This window comes from Mus caroli, chromosome 15 (genome assembly GCF_900094665.2).
Source record: "Mus caroli chromosome 15, CAROLI_EIJ_v1.1, whole genome shotgun sequence".
NCBI classification, from domain to species: domain Eukaryota; kingdom Metazoa; phylum Chordata; class Mammalia; order Rodentia; family Muridae; genus Mus; species Mus caroli.
The window spans coordinates 70,163,772-70,181,412 of NC_034584.1; the positions used below are offsets into that span (position 1 = coordinate 70,163,772).

A 17,641-nucleotide genomic window follows, 5' to 3' on the forward strand; every position below is an offset into this window, starting at 1 on the left:
GGAGGGAGGGAGGGAGGGAGGGAGGGAAGGAAGGAAGGAAGGAAGGAAGGAAGGAAGGAAGGAAGGAAGGAAGGGAGGGAGGGAAAGAGAGAGAGAAAAGAGAAGAAAAGAAAAAAGGAAAAGAAGACCCAGAATATATATGTGTGTGTCTCACGGTGTATATCTTTGGTTGGCCAAGCACTCACAGCGATCCACCTGCCTCTGCCTCTAGAGTGCCGGTATTAAAAGCGATCCACCACGCCCAGCTAAGTCTGAGTCAATGAGCCCCATTCAGAATGCAGCTGTCCAGCTTCCCAGAAACTTTGTTCAGCAAGTTGACCTGGGTGCAATCACTGACTGTGGTTCCTGTCAACCTACTGCTAGCGCATCGAGAGAACTCTTAGCATTCACCTCACCTACTCATGTATGCTGTGGTAAAGATGGATTTATTTGTTTGAGACTGTAACACTAGATGTTAGCCAGGTATGATGAGGCCACTCTCTTGGGAACTTTGAGGAAGAAACATTTCTAATAGTAGCAATCATCTTAGAAAAATATCCTAAAATTTGTTTGTTTGTTTCTAATATGGAACACTTCATGAGTTTACATGTTATCTTTGCATAGCGGCCATGCTGATATTCTCTGTGTTGTTCCAATTATATGTGCAGCTGAAGTGAGCAGTTCAAACTTGTCTGGATAGAGGGCTGGGGATGTGGATCAGTGGAGCATCAGCCCAGCACACAGGGACCCTGGATTCTACCCTCAGCACTGGAGGCTCAAGGGGAGGAGGGTGTTTTTAAAAACACAAAACAAGAAACAGGTTTGAGTAGAAAAATCATGAAGATCAGAAGTTCAAGGTCACCTCCAGCTCCACGGAGAGTTTTAGGCCACTCTAGGCTAGCGTCACTGTCTGTCTCGGAAGAAAAAGGAAAAAGTGTGTGTGTGTGTGTGTGTGTGTGTGTGTGTGTGTGTCGTCATTTAAATCAAATATCAACAGTAGAGTTAACAGTCTTCCTCCAATCCTGTCCCTTTGTGATCCCACAGTGTGAAATATAATCACTTCCTGTTCACTCCTCCAGTTTCCTTATGGTAAAAAAAAAAAAAAAAAAAAAAAAAAAAAAAAACAAGCAAACACTAATTGGAACTTGATTTTCTGTCTTTTAACGTAAAGTCCTACATACATGCTTTGACCCTGGCTTTCCCATCAACCCTGTACCATGGTGGTCCCTCACACGGATAGGTAAAACACATGACCCTTGCTTTCTAAGTAGGCACACAGGAGGGGGGCGGCTCTTGTTTCCTGCTTGTATACATGTTACATCTGACGGACACCTCCACACATCTGTTTGCCATCTCCTTAACAAGGCTCAGAGGTCCAGACCTCTGGACTTTTACCAACACAGTGACTGCAATTTGGTGTGAAATTTTGAAATTTTTGAAAATCTGAAATGTTAACAATGGTCACAGACATGACAATGACCCTGACACGAAGTTCCTCACTGCACTAGTCTCCTTTTAAAGTATTTATTTATTTATTTATTATTTATTTATTTATTATTGATATGCGTGTGGTGCACAGTGGAAGTCAGAAGACTTGTCCTCTCCTTCTACCATGTGGGTCCTGGGGATGAATTCAAGCCATCAGGCTCAGGAGTAAGTGCCTTTACCATCTGAGCCATCTCATCTATAGCAGTTTGTTTAAAAACAACAACAACAGCAGCAGCAGCAGCAGCAAAAAAACAAAAAACAAAACAACAAAAAAAAAACCAACAAAAAACAACAAAAAAAAACCCAACTACTAATAACCTCGATGTTCTAGGGGAGGGAAATGATTTAATCAAAAACGTGTCCACTGCACTGGTCTGAATATGGTTCGTCCCCACGAAAACTCTTGTTGATGCTTAACTCCTCGAGGTAAAGGGATTGAGGCAGCAGACCTTAAGAGAAGTAATTAGCTGTTTAAGAAGGATTAATGTAGTCTCACAGGGGTGCTGTCCCTCAAGGGACAAGATTAGCTCTCAGAGCAGATTGTTCTCTATGCGGCTGGATCTTCCCAGGATCTCTCTTCCACAGCTATTAGCTCCCCCACATGCTGCTATTTACCAGGCTCTACCGCAGCCCAAAGACCCTCCCTCCTTACAAGAGGCCAACCAGATGAAGACATCTGATGTTAGACCTCACACTAAATAGGCCTCTTCTCTTTATTCAAATATCCAGTCTCACCAGACAATGTTGACACATGACTTTAATCCCAGCACTTGGGAAGCAAGGCCAGCCTGATCTACAGAGAGAGTTCTAGGACAGCCAGGGCCACACAGAGAAAACATGTCTCAGGGGGGAAAAATTTTACAAATATTGGCCAGGTGTACACCAGTTAGGTGTAGTGGTACATGTCTTTAATCCCTAGTTACTAAAAAATAGATACAAAGGTCTAAAGTACTTCCACCTAACATTATGTCATAAAGCCACAAGGAAAACGCAGTAATAAATGCAGGGCACAAAGAAAACATGCTTAAGACCTTCATCAATCAAATATTAGAGGGCAGTCTGAAGCTGGAATTAAATGGTGAACTCCCAAAACATGTCTGTGCCCTTGAAATTCATAAATGTGACCTTACTTGGAGACAAGTCTCTAATTAAGAATCCGTTCTGAGTTATTTAGGTTGTCCTGGGTCCTTATGAGAGAGGAGGAAAGACACAGAGTCTGAGACTGGGAGGAGACAGAACATGCTCGCACAAAGTCCAGGGTTTGATCCCCAACATCTCACAAACCAGGCAGAGGGGTGCAGTGGCATGTCTAATACAGCACTGGGGAGTTAAAGGGTTAAATCAGAACGTCAAAATCACATCTGGCTACATAATGAATTTGAGGCTAATAACTCTGGGATACAGGAGTCCTTCCCCATCTCCTGCAAAAATAAAAGAGAGGAGGGAGAAGAGAAGAGAAGAGAAGGTGAAGATTTGAAAGAGAATGGCTCCTACAGGCTCATATGGTTGAATGCTTAGTCTCCAGTTAGTAGAACTGTTTGAGAAGGAGTAGGAGGTGTGGTCTTATTGGAGGAGGTATGTCACTAGGGGTGGGCTTTCAGGTTTCTAAAGACCACAACAGACCTGGTCTTCTCTCTGCATGCAGATCAGAATGTAAGCTCTTAGGAATTGCTCCAGTAACATCCTTGCCTGTCACCACGCTCCCGGCCGCGATGGTGATGGACTCTAACCATCTGAAGCTATAGGCAAGCCCCCAATTATATGCCCTCCTGTAGAAGTTACCTTGGTTGTGATGTCTAATCACAGCAATAGTACACTAACTACGACAGAAAAGGAAGGAAGGAAGGAAGGAAGGAAGGAAGGAAGGAAGGAAGGAAGGAAGGAAGGAAGGAAGGAAGGAGGGAAGGGAGGAAGGGGAAGGGAAGGGAAGGGAAAGGAAAGGAAAGGGAAGGGAAGGAGGGAGGGAGGGAAGGAAGAGGGAGAGGAGTGGGGACTTTAATTCCAGCATTTGAAAGGAAAAAGCAGATAGATCTCTATAAATTCAAGGCCATGCTGATCTATATAGTGAGTTCCAGGGATATATAGTAGTAAGATCCTGTAAAGAAAAAGGAGAAAGAGGCAGGTGGATCTTTGCCTATGAGGTCAGCCTGGTCTACAGAACCAGTTCCAGGAGCCAGGGTTACTCAGAGAAACCACGACATCACCCTTCCCCCCCAAAAAAAAATGGAGGAAAAGAAATAACTGAGAAAAGCATGCTCTCGCATACTAGAAGCAAGGTGATCTTTGTATTCTAGCAGCCAAGTTGACTGGGTTGTATTCTACAGGGCGTGCAACAAACGTGGATATTTAGCTGAAAAGAGTTCTAAGCAGCTTTAGCCCAGTTTCTTCTGGTGGCTCATCTTAAAAGTCAGGAAGAAAAAGAAATTGAGGAAGGAACTGTTAAGCAAAAAGAAACCAGCACTGGTGATTTGGGAAATTCACAGGCTATTCAGTTTGCAAAGAGATGCTGACAAGGGGAGCGTCACTGTCTGGACGGGATGCTCTGGAAAGAAAGGCACATGTGTGGCTAGATAGCCTTTGCCTAACTGTGACTCATGAGTCCATTCAACTGCCTCTGCAGAGTCAGGAGGAAAGAGATTACCCAGAAAAGCCCCATGGCAGGCTCTCTGTGACACAGAAAGCAGGCACAGATTTATGAAAAGGCTCTGCCAGAAGTGACCCTGCCAGCCTGGACTAAAGGGACAGACAGAAGGAAATGGAGGTGCTAGACTTCCAAGATGATATAACAGAACAGGGTGGTAAACCCAGTCAGCTGCGGGCATGCTTTTTTAAAAAGGGCAGCAAAATGGCTGCCTCCTCCTTCCTGGTTCAGGGATTCCTTTGCCTCAGGGAAACAATATGTGTCCCTTTCAATAGCCAATCACCCAACTTCTACAACTAACCCAGGACCCAAGCCCCTCAGAGGTCAGGAATGAAGACCCCTAAAGGCCCGCATCCCAAGCCACACAGGGATCACCTCCATCTTGCACCACCTTCTACTCCCCAGCAGCCTCCCCCCACCCCCATCCCTTAGTGCCTAGAATCTGATGACACACCTAAAGAATCCTGCTGAAGTCCCTGTAGTCCCCCATCCACTGCTCCCAGGACTCTGTCTGCTCTCAGGACTTGGTGCTCAAACAGATGTGGTGGCTTAGGCCTTTAATTCCAGCACTAGGGAGGCAAAGGCAGGCAGGTCAGCCTAGTCTACATAAAAGAATTACAGGCTAGCCAGGGCTACATAGAGACCTCAATGCTAGGTAGCCCTCTCCCTCTAGCCTGCATCTTCCCAGTCCCTAGACTTGGAGGGTCTTAGGGGACAGGTCTTCCCTACAGATGGCTCAAAATGACCTGTCCCCTGTCCAATTCAGCATTTCTCAGCATGTTGGCTGTCTGGTCACTTCCTCATCTGAGTCAGCTGTATACACCCAATGCCAACCTACCATTCTGCTTTCCCTAACATGGATACGCTACCCCCTCTCAAGTGTTCTCCATCTTCATTGCCACCTCAGTAGCTTCTCAGGGGAACCAAGGAATCACTTCAGGGAGGTGGAGTGCCTGTGGGGTCCAGCTCAGAGTCCACCTGTCTCTCTCTGCAAGCAGGGTGAGGCTTGGCTCAGGATGCAGAGATGCAGCAAGCCACGGGCCCTGCTCTCAGAAGCTGTGTTTGGTGGGGAAAATGATGTTTAAAATACTCCTTGTTCGGGTAGAGGTGGCACATGCCTTTAATCCCAGCACCCGGAGGCAGAGGCAGGCGGGTTTCTGAGTTCGAGGCCAGCCTGGTCTACAGAGTGAGTTCCAGGACAGCCAGGGCTATACAGAGAAACCCTGTCTTAGAAAAAAGAGCGGGGCAGGGGGCTAAAGAGATGGCTCAGCGGTTAAGAGCACTGACTGGTCTTCCAGAGGTCCTGAGTTCAATTCCCAGCAACCACATGGTGCCTCACAACCATCTGTAATGGGGTCCGATGCCCTCTTCTGCTGTGTGTCTGAAGTCAGCTACAGTGCACTCAATTTAAATAAATAAATATTTAAAAAAAAATACTCCTTGTTGCCCATGAACACACATCCAGACCCTGAAGCCTCCTATATAACAAATAAACAGATGTGTGTGGGTCTGTTCTTTATTTTGTGTGTATGTATGTGTCGCACTCTGAGTGTGCACACATGTATGCACATGCGTGTGCAGGTGCCAGAAGAGGAAGGACCCTGGATTTTTCTAGCGCTAAAGCTACAGGCTATTACTGTGAGTCTCTAGATGTGTATGCTGCAAACCAAACTTGGGTCCTCTGGCAAAGTAGCAAAGGACCTTAACCACTGAGTCATGTTTCCAGCCCATGGCTTTGTTTTTCAATAAAAGGAAGCCATTCAAAGCACAGCATAAAACCTAAAGGTCAGAGTGAAAACTGGTAAATGTGAAAGATTCTTCTGGCCAGGAACTGTGGTACACACAGTTTCAGATGAGACAGATCACTTGAGCACAAGAGTTTGAGGCCAGCCTGAGAAACATAGCAAGACCCTATCCTAAGTAATGATAATAATAGCTGTTGTTGATATATATTTAATTTATACATAATTAATTAATAACATTTTGGGGTGAAACGGGTTTTCTTTGTGTAGCCCTGGATGTCCTAGAACTCATTCTGTAGATCAGGCTGGCTTCGAACTCACAGACCCTCCTGCCTTTGCTTCTGAGTACTGGGATTAAAGGCGTGAGCCACCACTCCCGGCTCCAATAATAATTATTTTTATTATTAAATTAAATAAAACAAATTTGCCCAAAGTCACTGTCAACAAACTCAAATAAAGACAGACTGATACTTGGGAGGCAGAGGCAGGCAGATCTCTTGAGTTTAAGGCCACCCTGGTCTATAGAGTGAGTTCCAGGACAGCTAGAGCTACACAGTAAAGAAATCCTGTTTCCAAAAAACAATAAATAAATAAATAAAACAAAACAAAACAAAAAAACCCCACAATAAAAGACAAATTGATGATATTAGATTGAGCAATTGGAATACAAGAGATCCAAGAACATCGTTTTCTGGTCTGGGCAGTGACCACAGGCCAACTTTGAAATTGAAGCTATATGTGTAGAATTTTTACATTTTCCCACAGCGATGCTTCAATAAAAACTTCACTTGCTTACAAAATAACCAAAAAATATGAAGTTTACATAATGTATAAAGATATAAATATCTAAAGAATTCTCACAAGGGAAAATAAACTTTGGAAAACGGAGCACTACCTCAGTCAGTAAAATGGCTGCCACCCAGGCACAGGGACTCCTCCCAACCATGTTAAAAGCCAGGTATGGGATGAGGAGATGCCTCAGGGGTTAAGAGCACTTGTTGTCCTTCCAGAGGTCCTGGGTTCAATTCCCAATACCCACATGGAGGCTCACAACTGTCTGTAACTCCAGGTCCTAAAGATCTGACTCTTCTTGCCTCTGCAGGCACAAGGCACATACATGGTATCCATGGTATCCAGACACGTATGCGGGCAACTACTCATACACATAAAGAAAGTAAAGAAAATGCACACACACACACACACACACACACACACACACACACACACACCAGGCAGAGCAGCAAATGTTCATAACCTCAGAGCTGGGTTGACAGAGATAGACAGATCCGTGGGGCTTCCTGGCAGGTCAGCCTAGGCTACTTGTTGCAGGCCAAGGAGAAACCCTGAATCAAAACAAGACAGACAGACAGACAGACAGACAGACAGACAGAATAGCATCAGGGAATGACACTGAGGGTATTCTCTGACTTCCACATCTCAGGCATGCTTACATATGTGTACTCGCACAGGCTGTAACACATGTCACTCAACACACACACACACCGGGGGGAGGGGGAATCAAAGGAAAATTTATATCAAAATTAACACACAGGCAACTCAAACAAACAAACAAACAAACAAACAAACCCAAACCCTCTGCAAAGAGGCAGAGAGTGAGGTGGCTCGGCAGGTACAGGCACCTGCTGACAACCTAAGTTCAATCCCCAGAGCCTACACGGTAGGTGTAGAGGAACAACACTTAAAAACTCTCCATACCGCACTGTAACACATGTATGACATCTATCTCTCTCCCCTCCCTCCCTCACAATGCACATATACACGAAAAATGGAAAAAGAAAAATTAGAAATATGAATGGCTAATAACTATGAAATGATGCTGGCCTTTGTTAATAATCAAATAACACAGGATAATTGAAGCTAGAATTTTCTCTGCAAGACTGTACAAAGTTCTGTGTCACATCTCAAGGATTCATCTACACTGGAGATCAATCTAGAAATACAACATTTTAAATCTGTGTGTGTGTGTGTGTGTGTGTGTGTGTGTGTGTGTGCTCGCGTGCCAGGAGTGCTTGTGGAAAGCAGAGAACCTTCAGAGTTAGTTCTCCCCTTCCTTTGTGGGCCCTGGGGATTGAACTCAGGTTGTCAGGCGCACACTGAAAGTACTTTTTATCCACAAAGCCAGCTCACTGGCCCTAGAAACACAACTTTAAAAAAACAAATCTATTGTTTAAGATTTTACTTTTACTATTTTTTTATTTATATGTATGAGTATGTGTCTGTGGGTGCCACATGAGTGCGGGTGCCTGTGGAATCCAGAAGAGGGCGCTGCATTCCCGAGAGCTGAAATAACAGAGCTAAGCCAGCCAGGGTGGTCTCTGGGACTGGAAGTCAGGGTTACTGGAAGACAAGTGCTCTCTATACCGCCAACTTATCTCTCTAGCGCAATAACCTTTTAAAGTAAGTTCAATGTCCATCTAAGGATCAAGTAAACAAAGAGTCATGCTTCCAGGTAACAGAGTATTTTGTAATCATTTGAAACCATGACTGTTGATGACACTCAATAGGGAAAAAAAAAAAATCTTTGCAACAAATCATGCTGGGACAGCAGGATAGTCACACGCTAAAGTAGACACCTACTTCATGTCACACACAAAATGAACTCACACAGACCAAAGGCCTCCACATAAGAACTAAATACAGCCCCGCCCTGAACCCTGCCTGCCCTTGGGATGACACAGGTTCAAGTCCCAGCATTTACAAAGCAGCTGACAACCAGCTGTAACTCTACTCCTGGGTGATGTGATGCCATCTTCTGGCCTCTACGGGCACGGCACACACATGGTGTATGTACAAGCAGGCAGCATACTCAGAAACTGAAATTTTTCTAAAAAAAAAAAAAAAAGATTAATAAGCTAAATGTATACAGCTAGAAGTGTAGCTCAGTGGTGACTGCTCACCTCTCATATGTGAAGCCTTGGATCCAACCCCAGAACCACAAAAATAAATAAATAAATAAATAGTACAACACACAGCAAGTGTAAAAGTAAGAATAAGAATAAGAACTAATCCTAGCACTCGGGAGGCAGAGGCAGGTGGATTTCTGAGTTCGAGGCCAGCCTGGTCTACAAAGTGAGTGCCAGGACAGCCAGGGCTACACAGAGAAACNGGCCAGCCTGGTCTACAAAGTGAGTGCCAGGACAGCCAGGGCTACACAGAGAAACCCTGTCTCGAAAAACCAAAAAAAAAAAAAAAAAAAAAGAATAAGAACCGGACTGGGGGGGGTGGTTCAGTGGTTAAGCACACTGGCTGCTCTTCTAGAGGTTCTGAGTTCAATTCTCAGCAACCACATGGTGACTCACAACCATCTGTAATGGGATCCGATGCCCTCTTCTGGTGTGTCTGAAGACAGCTACAGTGTACTCACATATATGAAATAAAACTTAAAAAAAAAAAAAATTCCAGGCCGGGCAGTGGTGGCACACGCCTTTAATCCCAGCACTCGGGAGGCAGAGGCAGGTGGACTTCTGAGTTCGAGACCAGCCTGGTCTACAGAGTGAGTTCCAGGACAGCCAAGGCTACACGGAATAACCCTGTCTCGAAAAACAAAACAAAACAAAAAAAACAAAAAACAAACAAACAAAAAAATCCAGAAAAAGAAGAAGAGGGAGAGGGAGAGGGAGAGGGAGAACAAGCCATAAGCATAAACGTTTCTAGCTTTGGTTAGAGCAATGGTTTCTTAGATATAACATGTAAAGCATGGCCAACGAAAAATAAATGAATGAATGAACGAACGAATGAATAAATAAATAAATAAATCAGATATATAATAATAATGAAAACTTAGTACACTTTCTGAGCTGGGAAGACAGCTCAACAGATAGAGGCACTTCCCACCAGGCGGAGGGACTGAGTTCAATCCCTGATACCCACGTGGAAGGAAAGACGCAAATGCCACACATTGTCCTTTAACCTCCACATGTTCACTATGACACATGCTTGCCCCACCCAACAAACAGCAAGTGTAAAACTCCTCAGTTAAAAATACTTTCTCAGAACTTAAGTATTCAAAAGATCCTTCAAGAAATTAGAAGGGCACCTAGCCTGCTGAAGGCCCTGGGTTCCACGCACCACTCCGCAAAAGGAAAAATGAATAGGCGGGTAGTGCAAAGAGGGGAGGAAATCCACTGAAGACATTAGAAACGTCACGCGGTGATATTGGGAGAGTAGAATACTTCAGCTCCTGTGGAAAACCATCTGGCAGGTCCTCAAATGGTTAAATATAGAATATGACCACATGACCCAGCGACTCCATGGCAAGTCATCCACCCAAGAGAAAGCTACAAATGCACACACAGATGTGCGTGCGAATGCTAACACACCGTTCGTCATAATAATCCAAACACTCACCAGCTAGTAGATATGCACGGCAATGTTGCTGTATCTATAAAGTGAAATATTCTACCGTGGTGGCGTATGTCCGGAAATTATGCTCCAGAGGTGAAGGCAAGAGGATTGTGAGCTCAAGGCCAGTCAGTGTGTGTGTGTGTGTGTATAGATTTTTTTTTTTCGAAACAGGGTTTCTTTCAAATTTAGAGACCTGCCTGCCTCTGCCTCATGAGTGCTGGGATGAAAGGCGCACACCACTACCACCTGGCGAATTGTACGCTTTACATAAGTCAACTGTATTATGGCCTGTGAAATGCATCTAAACAGTAAGCATGGGGTCAACAGAATAAGGGCTGACAAGAAAGACAGTGTCTCCAGAGGTCATCAGAGTCAGAGTGAGTACAGGAAGGAAGCTCTGTACAGCTCCCTCCCCTCCCCTCCCCTCCCCCACCTCACGGACAGCACCAGCAGCACCAGCGGCACTGGCAGGCAGCACCGGGCACCACCACCTTACTGCTTTTCTTTAAGGTAGTTCTATTGTGCCAGACTCTTTTATTTAGTGTTTGCCTTTCCACAGTTGAGAGATCTTAAGTCCTCTCCCAAGAGTCCCAAACAACTGGCAGCCCTCACCCTTGCCAGCTGAATGCTACTGTTAGTCACCGTTCATCCGTGCAAACACCCTGCGAATGCAAGCTGGGGGACGGGGGAGGGGGGAGTGCTGGTGCCAGGGACGAAGATAACAGAGCTCAGAGTCCAGTATGGAGAAGGACAGGAACACAGGAGAGGGTACCACCCACAGCAGTACCAGGTCGGCCATAGCCTTCAAAGGAGCTCCCCCCCCCACCCCCCTATCTTGCTGTAGACATACGGACATAGTCCCGGCCTCTTTTCAACCCACCTTTCCCTCAGCCTGGTGTGGGTCTCTCTCATGCAGATACTTCTTGCAGATTCCCAACCCCCAATCCTTACCCACTCACCAAGAGCGCTCACCCCTGCCTCCATTCTCATGCCTTCTGCCCCGACGACAAGGCAGTGTGGCCAGCAAGCTGCCTGATACTATATGGTTCCCATAAGTGACAGGGTAGGCCTCGAAGGTGCTGCTCATCTCCACCCTAAACTGTGGCCTGCCTCATACTTGGGGGTGGAGGAGGACTCAGGCTTTTTCTTCTTTACCAAACATCCCCATCTCTGTATCCTTAAATTATCCCCTCTCCCTCAAAACTTCCTGGGAGCCGTTACAAAGCAGGCTCAGGGAAGCAGGGGTCAGGATGCCTCTCAGAGGTGAACCAACTGGCAGGAAACATCATCAGCCCACTGATGCAGCAAGGGTGCTGAGCTGGGTTAGGCACCCAGAGCTCTCTAGCCACAAGCCCCATCTGTTTCCAGGGATCTCCACAGATAGGAGGCAGGGTAGAGCGGGGAAGACGGAGGGACTCAAGTAGACGGGAAGTTTAGAAAGTTTTAGGAAAAGCATTGCCCTGTGGGAAAGGCTGGGGATTTCCAGGCAGGAATGACTCCGGGGAAGAGGCCTGGGAGGCTGTAAATAGGAATAGAGGTCAATGGGATGAGAGTCAAAGGTGAGGGCAGCATCTCTTTAAAGGCTAGGGCTCTTCCTCAGTCCAGGCGCTCCAGGCCGAACACCCTAGGGCGGGCAAGCATCCCTACCTTCAGGGAATTAGCCAACTGTAAGCTGGGACTAGAAACGAGGCATAGCCACCTAGTGGGGAGCATTAAGACAGCTCCCCATGGGCTGGAGAGATGGCTCAGCAGTTAGGAGCACTGACTGCTCTTCTGAAGGTCCTGAGTTCGAATCCCAGCAGCTGCATGGTGGCTCACAACCATCTGTAATGATATCTGATGCCCTCTTCTGGTGTGTCTGAGGACAGCTACAGTGTACTTATATATAATAAATAAATAAATCTTTTTTTTTGTTTTTAAAAAGACAGCTCCCGGGCTGGTGAGATGGCTCAGTGGGTAAGAGCACCCAACTGCTCTTCCGAAGGTCTGGAGTTCAAATCCCAGCAACCACATGGTGGCTCACAACCATCCGTAATGAGATCTGACTCCCTCTTCTGGAGTGTCTGAGGATAGCTACAATGTACTTACATATAATAAATAAATAAATTAAAAAAAAAAAAGACAGCTCCCCATATTCTTGCAATCCAGGGAACCTCAGCAGCCTAATGGAACCACTAAGGTCCAGTCTCAATGAGATGACAAGGGTCAGGCCTCAAAAGGAAGCAGGGTGCACGGGGCAGGCACATCCAGCCTCCTCTCGGCCATCCCTTCCCTTGGTCTGCAGCCCCGGTGCTTAGCTATCCCCTGTATGGAGCCAGAGTCAAGGAGACTCTGGTGCTTCGGTGTGCCTCAGGAGCATTCTTGATCCTCTCTCACTACTCCGAGAGCCCCCAGCACCTGCTAGCCTGCTTAGCAACTCAGCTACTTTGAGGCTGGTAAGACACCCATGTACAGGCAGCTGCACCTGTCATGTGACAATTCCACTTCAGGCAATACTTCTGTACCCCTGCCCCACCCTCTCACCAGCCTCCAGTGCCACCCATGCCAGAAGACTGACAAGGAAGGGCCAATACTGCCCAGTGGGCCTAGCATTAACCTCTGACTCCGGTGGAACTAGGCTAAGAAAGGACACAGAGCTGGGCCCAAGGAACCTCTGGGGACCTGTCACTAGTACACTCCTAGATGAGCAGGAATGCTGCACCTCAGGAAGAAGAAGCCATCATGACAAGGCACTGGACCATATAAGCCCAGCACACCAACCAGACAAGGAAGTACCACTATATATAGTCAATACTGGTCTACACAGTACTGCCCTGGGGCTTGCCAGATATTTCCTTGTCCGGAATCTTTCCTGAGAGACCCTCAAGGAGTGAAGCTCAGCCCAACCTTCCCCATGGTTCTCTAGGGGTACAGTGGTCAGGATCAAGAGCCCACGGTCCCAGTAGCATCATTAACTGATCCTCATGAGCAAACAAGCCAGCCACAGAGCAGACCCCCACACAGCACAGCCACTGTGCCTTGGGTGGGGTGTGGGGTGGAGTGGCACCCAGGCCCTAGGCAAAGCTATAGCGGGACAGCTCTCCCTGAGCTGCCCTTGGGGGCAGAGCCAGCAAAACCAGCCATGTGGAGCTGGAACCTGTTTTGTTGGGCTCTGCCTGGGGCCTCTGTATCAACCCTCCTCAGTGGCACATACCCAGACCTCTAAGTCTTTGAATGCTGGGAGGTACGGGTGGACTCATGACTACTTAGAGCTTACAGACCCCAACCCAGAGCCTTGAGTGGCTGACAGCGTCCAGAACCTGCGCAGGTCCAAGGCTCAAAGAGGGCACGAAGCAGGTTAAGTTGCCAAAGCCACAGACTGGGTTGGATAGGCTCTCTGAAGTTCCTCTAGAGAAGAAGGGGCTATTTCCAGGGGACAAAGTCAGGGTGCAATGGAATTCCCTGCCAAGGGAGGGTGTGGCCCAGTCCTGGCCAGTTTGGGGAGGTGAGGAGAGGCAGTAGCTATGTCATTCACTGCCAGGCAGTAGCTCCCACCCCCCACCCCACACAGGCAGTTGCCTCAGAGGAGAGGCAGGGGATGGTTTAGCCTTGACCCACGTGTCTGCTGGGAAAAAAGACACCGGACACTGGTCTAGACTGCGGACCCTGAAAAGCCTTGCTTCATACACACACCCGCCCCCACCAGGGCCCACCCCAGCCACCCGTGCCTAGAGATGTCCTATTAAGGTCATAGACGCGGGGGCTCAGTGGAGCGCATCCATCCCTTCCCCGGGCCCCGAAGGCTGCAGGGAGGCGAACGAAGTCGGTGAGACTTGAGACGAATGACTGAGCTCTGTTGGGACAACGGTCGGGGACAGCAGCTGGGGACACGGCCGGCTGTCAGGCTGGCTAACCTGGAGGGGCCCGCGCTCCCAAAAGGGCAGACAGGGGCCAGAGGCTCCGTACCTTTGTACTTCTCCCGCACCTCCTCGTAGGCCTGGATGAAATCCTGTTCGTCGGGTGGTGGGCCAGACGTCAGCAGATGGGCCATGCTGGCGGGAGAAGAACGCAACGGGCCGCCGCGCAAGGCCAGCCCTGGCGGCCGCTCTGCCCCCGCCGCCTCCGCGCGCACGGCTTAAAGAGGCCTCCCCCCCCCCGCCCCGCCCCGCACCCAGGATGCCCCACGGGCGGGGCGGGGCCGGGCCAGCCAGCCGGCGACCTGCCCCGTAGCTGGACGCGCTGCCTGGCGCGCCCCTTCGCGGGAAGCTGAGCCTTGATCCCACACACATCCAGTTGCAAACACTTCCCTGCCGACTCGGGAACCAGAGGCGGCTGACAGAACTCGATCTAAGGTGGCCGTTTCTTTTGGCCGGCCGCGACTTCTCCACCTCCTTCGCCCCCGGCCACTTCACCTGGCCACCGGAGTGAGGCCCTTCCTGCCCGGCTCCCTCCCTCCTTTCGCCGTTACTTAGAACTTCCTCCCTCCGTCCTAAAGTGGAGATACAGTTTTGGCATCATCGCCGAAATATAAGAAGCGCTTAAAACACGGGGGGAAGTCGCACATTAAAAAAAGACAGAGTACACAACTGACAAAAGAAAATATCTTAGTAATTAAACAACAACAACAACAAGTTCCTTTCTACCCGTCAGTCTCCCAGCATCGACACGCCTTCCTTTCCTGATTGACTCTGCGCCGTTCTTGGAAACCTTAAACACTGTATGAACCAGGAGCTCTGCGTCTAGAAACCAGTCCTTAGAAAATTACCAGAGAGCACAAAGACTACAACATGTGGGGCTGGCTACAGCATAAAGGGCAGTAAACACAAAACCACCCAACCAGTAAAAAGGGCTTCTGGGGTATCCTGTCTCTACCTTCACCCCTGTCTTTAAAGGTCTGAGGTAGTGAAGGGTATTCAAAAGTCCACGTGGGAAAATAACCCATTTTATAAATCATCATTGTGTGTGTGTGTGTCCTGCACATGCTCTCAGAGCAGTAATAGTCCTAAGTGTGTGTGTGTGTGGGGGGGGGGGGACATGTCTTTTATTTGTCCCCTTCCATCTCCACAAGCTACTGCTATGCTTCCACCAGCAAAGTTCCTGGAGACTGTACCATCTCCATGCTCACTCAGCACCTGGCCTTTCAGCTCTCCAATCTACCCTTACCACCTCCTGCATTTCAAATGCCTCATCATCTCCTAGAGTACAGCGTCAGTGTTCCTTTCCCAGGGCATCCCACCCAATGGCCTCCAGCCTTACGGTGACCCACTTCTCAAAGGAACAGGCTGCCCTCCAGATAGCTACCCTCCAACTGCCTGCTGTCTCCCATGGTGCCTTTCGCCTCGTCTTTCCCATCCTCGGGGACTGGCAGCTCCTGAAAGGAACAGCTGGACTCTGGCTCACACAGAGGTACTAGGGCTCTCACAGATTAAACATCTTCTCCTCTCCAGGTGGCAATGTGCTCCCACCCTGAGATGGCACACAAGACTGGAGAAGCAGTTTGACCTCAAGAGACCAAGAAATGATTCCAACTGGAGATGGGCACATGGACCCGTTTCCAGGAGACCACTGCTGAGCTGTTGCAACAAGAAGCCAGACGTCAGCTCTTTAAAAGTCCTCCAACCTCCTGCAGCTACCAAGGAAGAGCCAGCAGGTGGAGCTGTGCTACCTGACCTCATCAGTTCAGAAAGAGCCCTCCCTCATAGCTGAACGATGGCCCCTGATGTCTTACCCAGTCCAACACCGGAACACAGAGTACATAGAAGGTGTTTAACACCTGTGCTGATAAGGCAAGCTGACCAGACCCTTCCCCATTACCTGCAATGCGGATGACGGCCCGCTCTGCAGGATCCAAGACGCTCCCATTGCCCACAGAACCACCTCCACTTCGCCGGCTTCTCTGTGTTTTCCCAAGGTTCCAGGGCAGTGTGTCCCCGGGGCTGGGTGAGCCACTGCTTCCATTGGAACTACCTTCAGCCACTGCCACTGGCCGGACCTCGGAATCCTCCCCTGACATGGCCTCCTGGAGGGAAAGTAAGAAGGAGTCACACTCACCTGTGGGGAAAGTTGATACTGTGCATTGACCCACCACCACCTCCTTAACCTGAACATTGATACTGAACTCCTATCTTGCTCACACACTGACCCCCGGATGCTCATCCCAGACTTTACTCCCATTCCTAGCTATCCTCGCCTCCTCCAGCAAACACACTTGACCATCCTTCCTGTCTCTTAGTTACCCAAATGCTAACTATCCCCGCCCCCATCACCAGCACAGGACACTGACTCCACCCTCCACCTGTCAAACTGGAGGAGAAGAGGGCGCTACCTTCAAGCACACATAGATAGGACCCTGTCACTAGGACTAGAGCTTCCATTTCCTGCATTTCAGTCTTAGACTCCCTCTCCTCTGATTCTCCAATAAACTGGTAATGAGGCCATCAACAAACACGGCTTATGTCACTACTGTCCCATTCTTCAAGACCCTCAACCCCAGTCCGCGGTCACTGCATCTACCTCCAGGCTCAGTCTTTAGGACGCCCCATCACTCTTACCCCACCTCTAGCCTACACAGTCCCACCTCTGTCTCTGCGATCTCTGCAGCAAAGGCCTATAAATAGCTGGAGCCGCAGCGGCGTGGGTTGCGGGAACTCGGATGCGGCAAGGCCCGGGGGAGCCCGGCAGCCGCTCTAGCAACCCACCAGCTTACTGCGTGCAGCCAAAGCGCACGCATCCCCACGCGTGCACACGCCCCAGCTCCCTGCCCCAAGAGCACTGGCGTGCGAAGAGGTGAATGGGGCTCTGTCTCAGCGGGGGTGGCATAAAGTGGGGGCACAATGTGGGCTCTGTGCCTCGCCCTCAGGCCAAGGGCTGAGAAAGAGTCAACGGTCCTCAAGCTGTGCCTCTCCCGACCCCACTCCACCGCGGGGCCCTTCAGTGACTGTCTCTGTTCCAGCCCCCAACCGAGCCTGCCTTCATCGCGGCGTTTTCTGCCCACACTCAAGCACCTCCCGTCCAGTTCCGCAATTTCCTGATCCCAGGGAGGTGTTGATCTCTGCATAGAGCAAGAGGGGCTGTGAAGCAGCACCTAATTCCGGGTGGTCTGAGGCCATCCACCCCTACCCGCCTTCCCCCCAAAACTCCCAACTCATCTGGAGCCTCTCCATACCCTCCCAATTCTACGCTCCTGGTGATTCCGCTTGCCTCCTCTCAGCCGCTGCAGCCAGACTCCTGGGGCCCAGGAGAACCGCGGAGGCAGCGCAGGCGGGGCTAATCCAGAGCCCCGCCCCGGTCCCACCAAGAGCTGCGCTGCCCGGGCACCTCCGAACGCGAGCAAAGGATTCACGCGTGACCGGGCTACGTGCCAAGAGTACTAGACCCGAAGGTTGCAGAACCGGAGCCGAAGAAATGACTAGATCAGGCGGCACCCACTGAGTGCTCACACCTTGGT

At 49.1% G+C, this 17,641-nt stretch overlaps 1 protein-coding gene and 1 non-coding gene across 7 annotated transcripts in view; both read right to left on the reverse strand.

Annotated features, from left to right (window-relative positions):
* The window catches only part of Plec (plectin), a 60,700-nt gene extending 43,152 nt beyond the window's left edge, over positions 1-17,548 (reverse strand). For 3 of the 6 annotated variants that reach the window (XM_021183920.2, XM_029469917.1, XM_029469915.1), the window contains exon 1: positions 14,161-14,314. In XM_021183920.2, coding sequence (XP_021039579.1) covers positions 14,161-14,245 — 85 coding nt within the window. In that variant the 5' untranslated portion in view covers positions 14,246-14,314. Of the gene's footprint in view, positions 1-14,160; positions 14,315-16,008; positions 16,214-17,359 lie in introns of those variants that run through there. The other 3 variants (XM_029469907.1, XM_029469908.1, XM_029469910.1) reach the window with 3 other exon arrangements.
* Positions 559-665, reverse strand: LOC115029542. The gene has a single exon (XR_003835101.1). It is a non-coding gene; the product is annotated as a U6 spliceosomal RNA (small nuclear RNA).
* Positions 17,549-17,641: the final 93 nt, after the last annotated feature.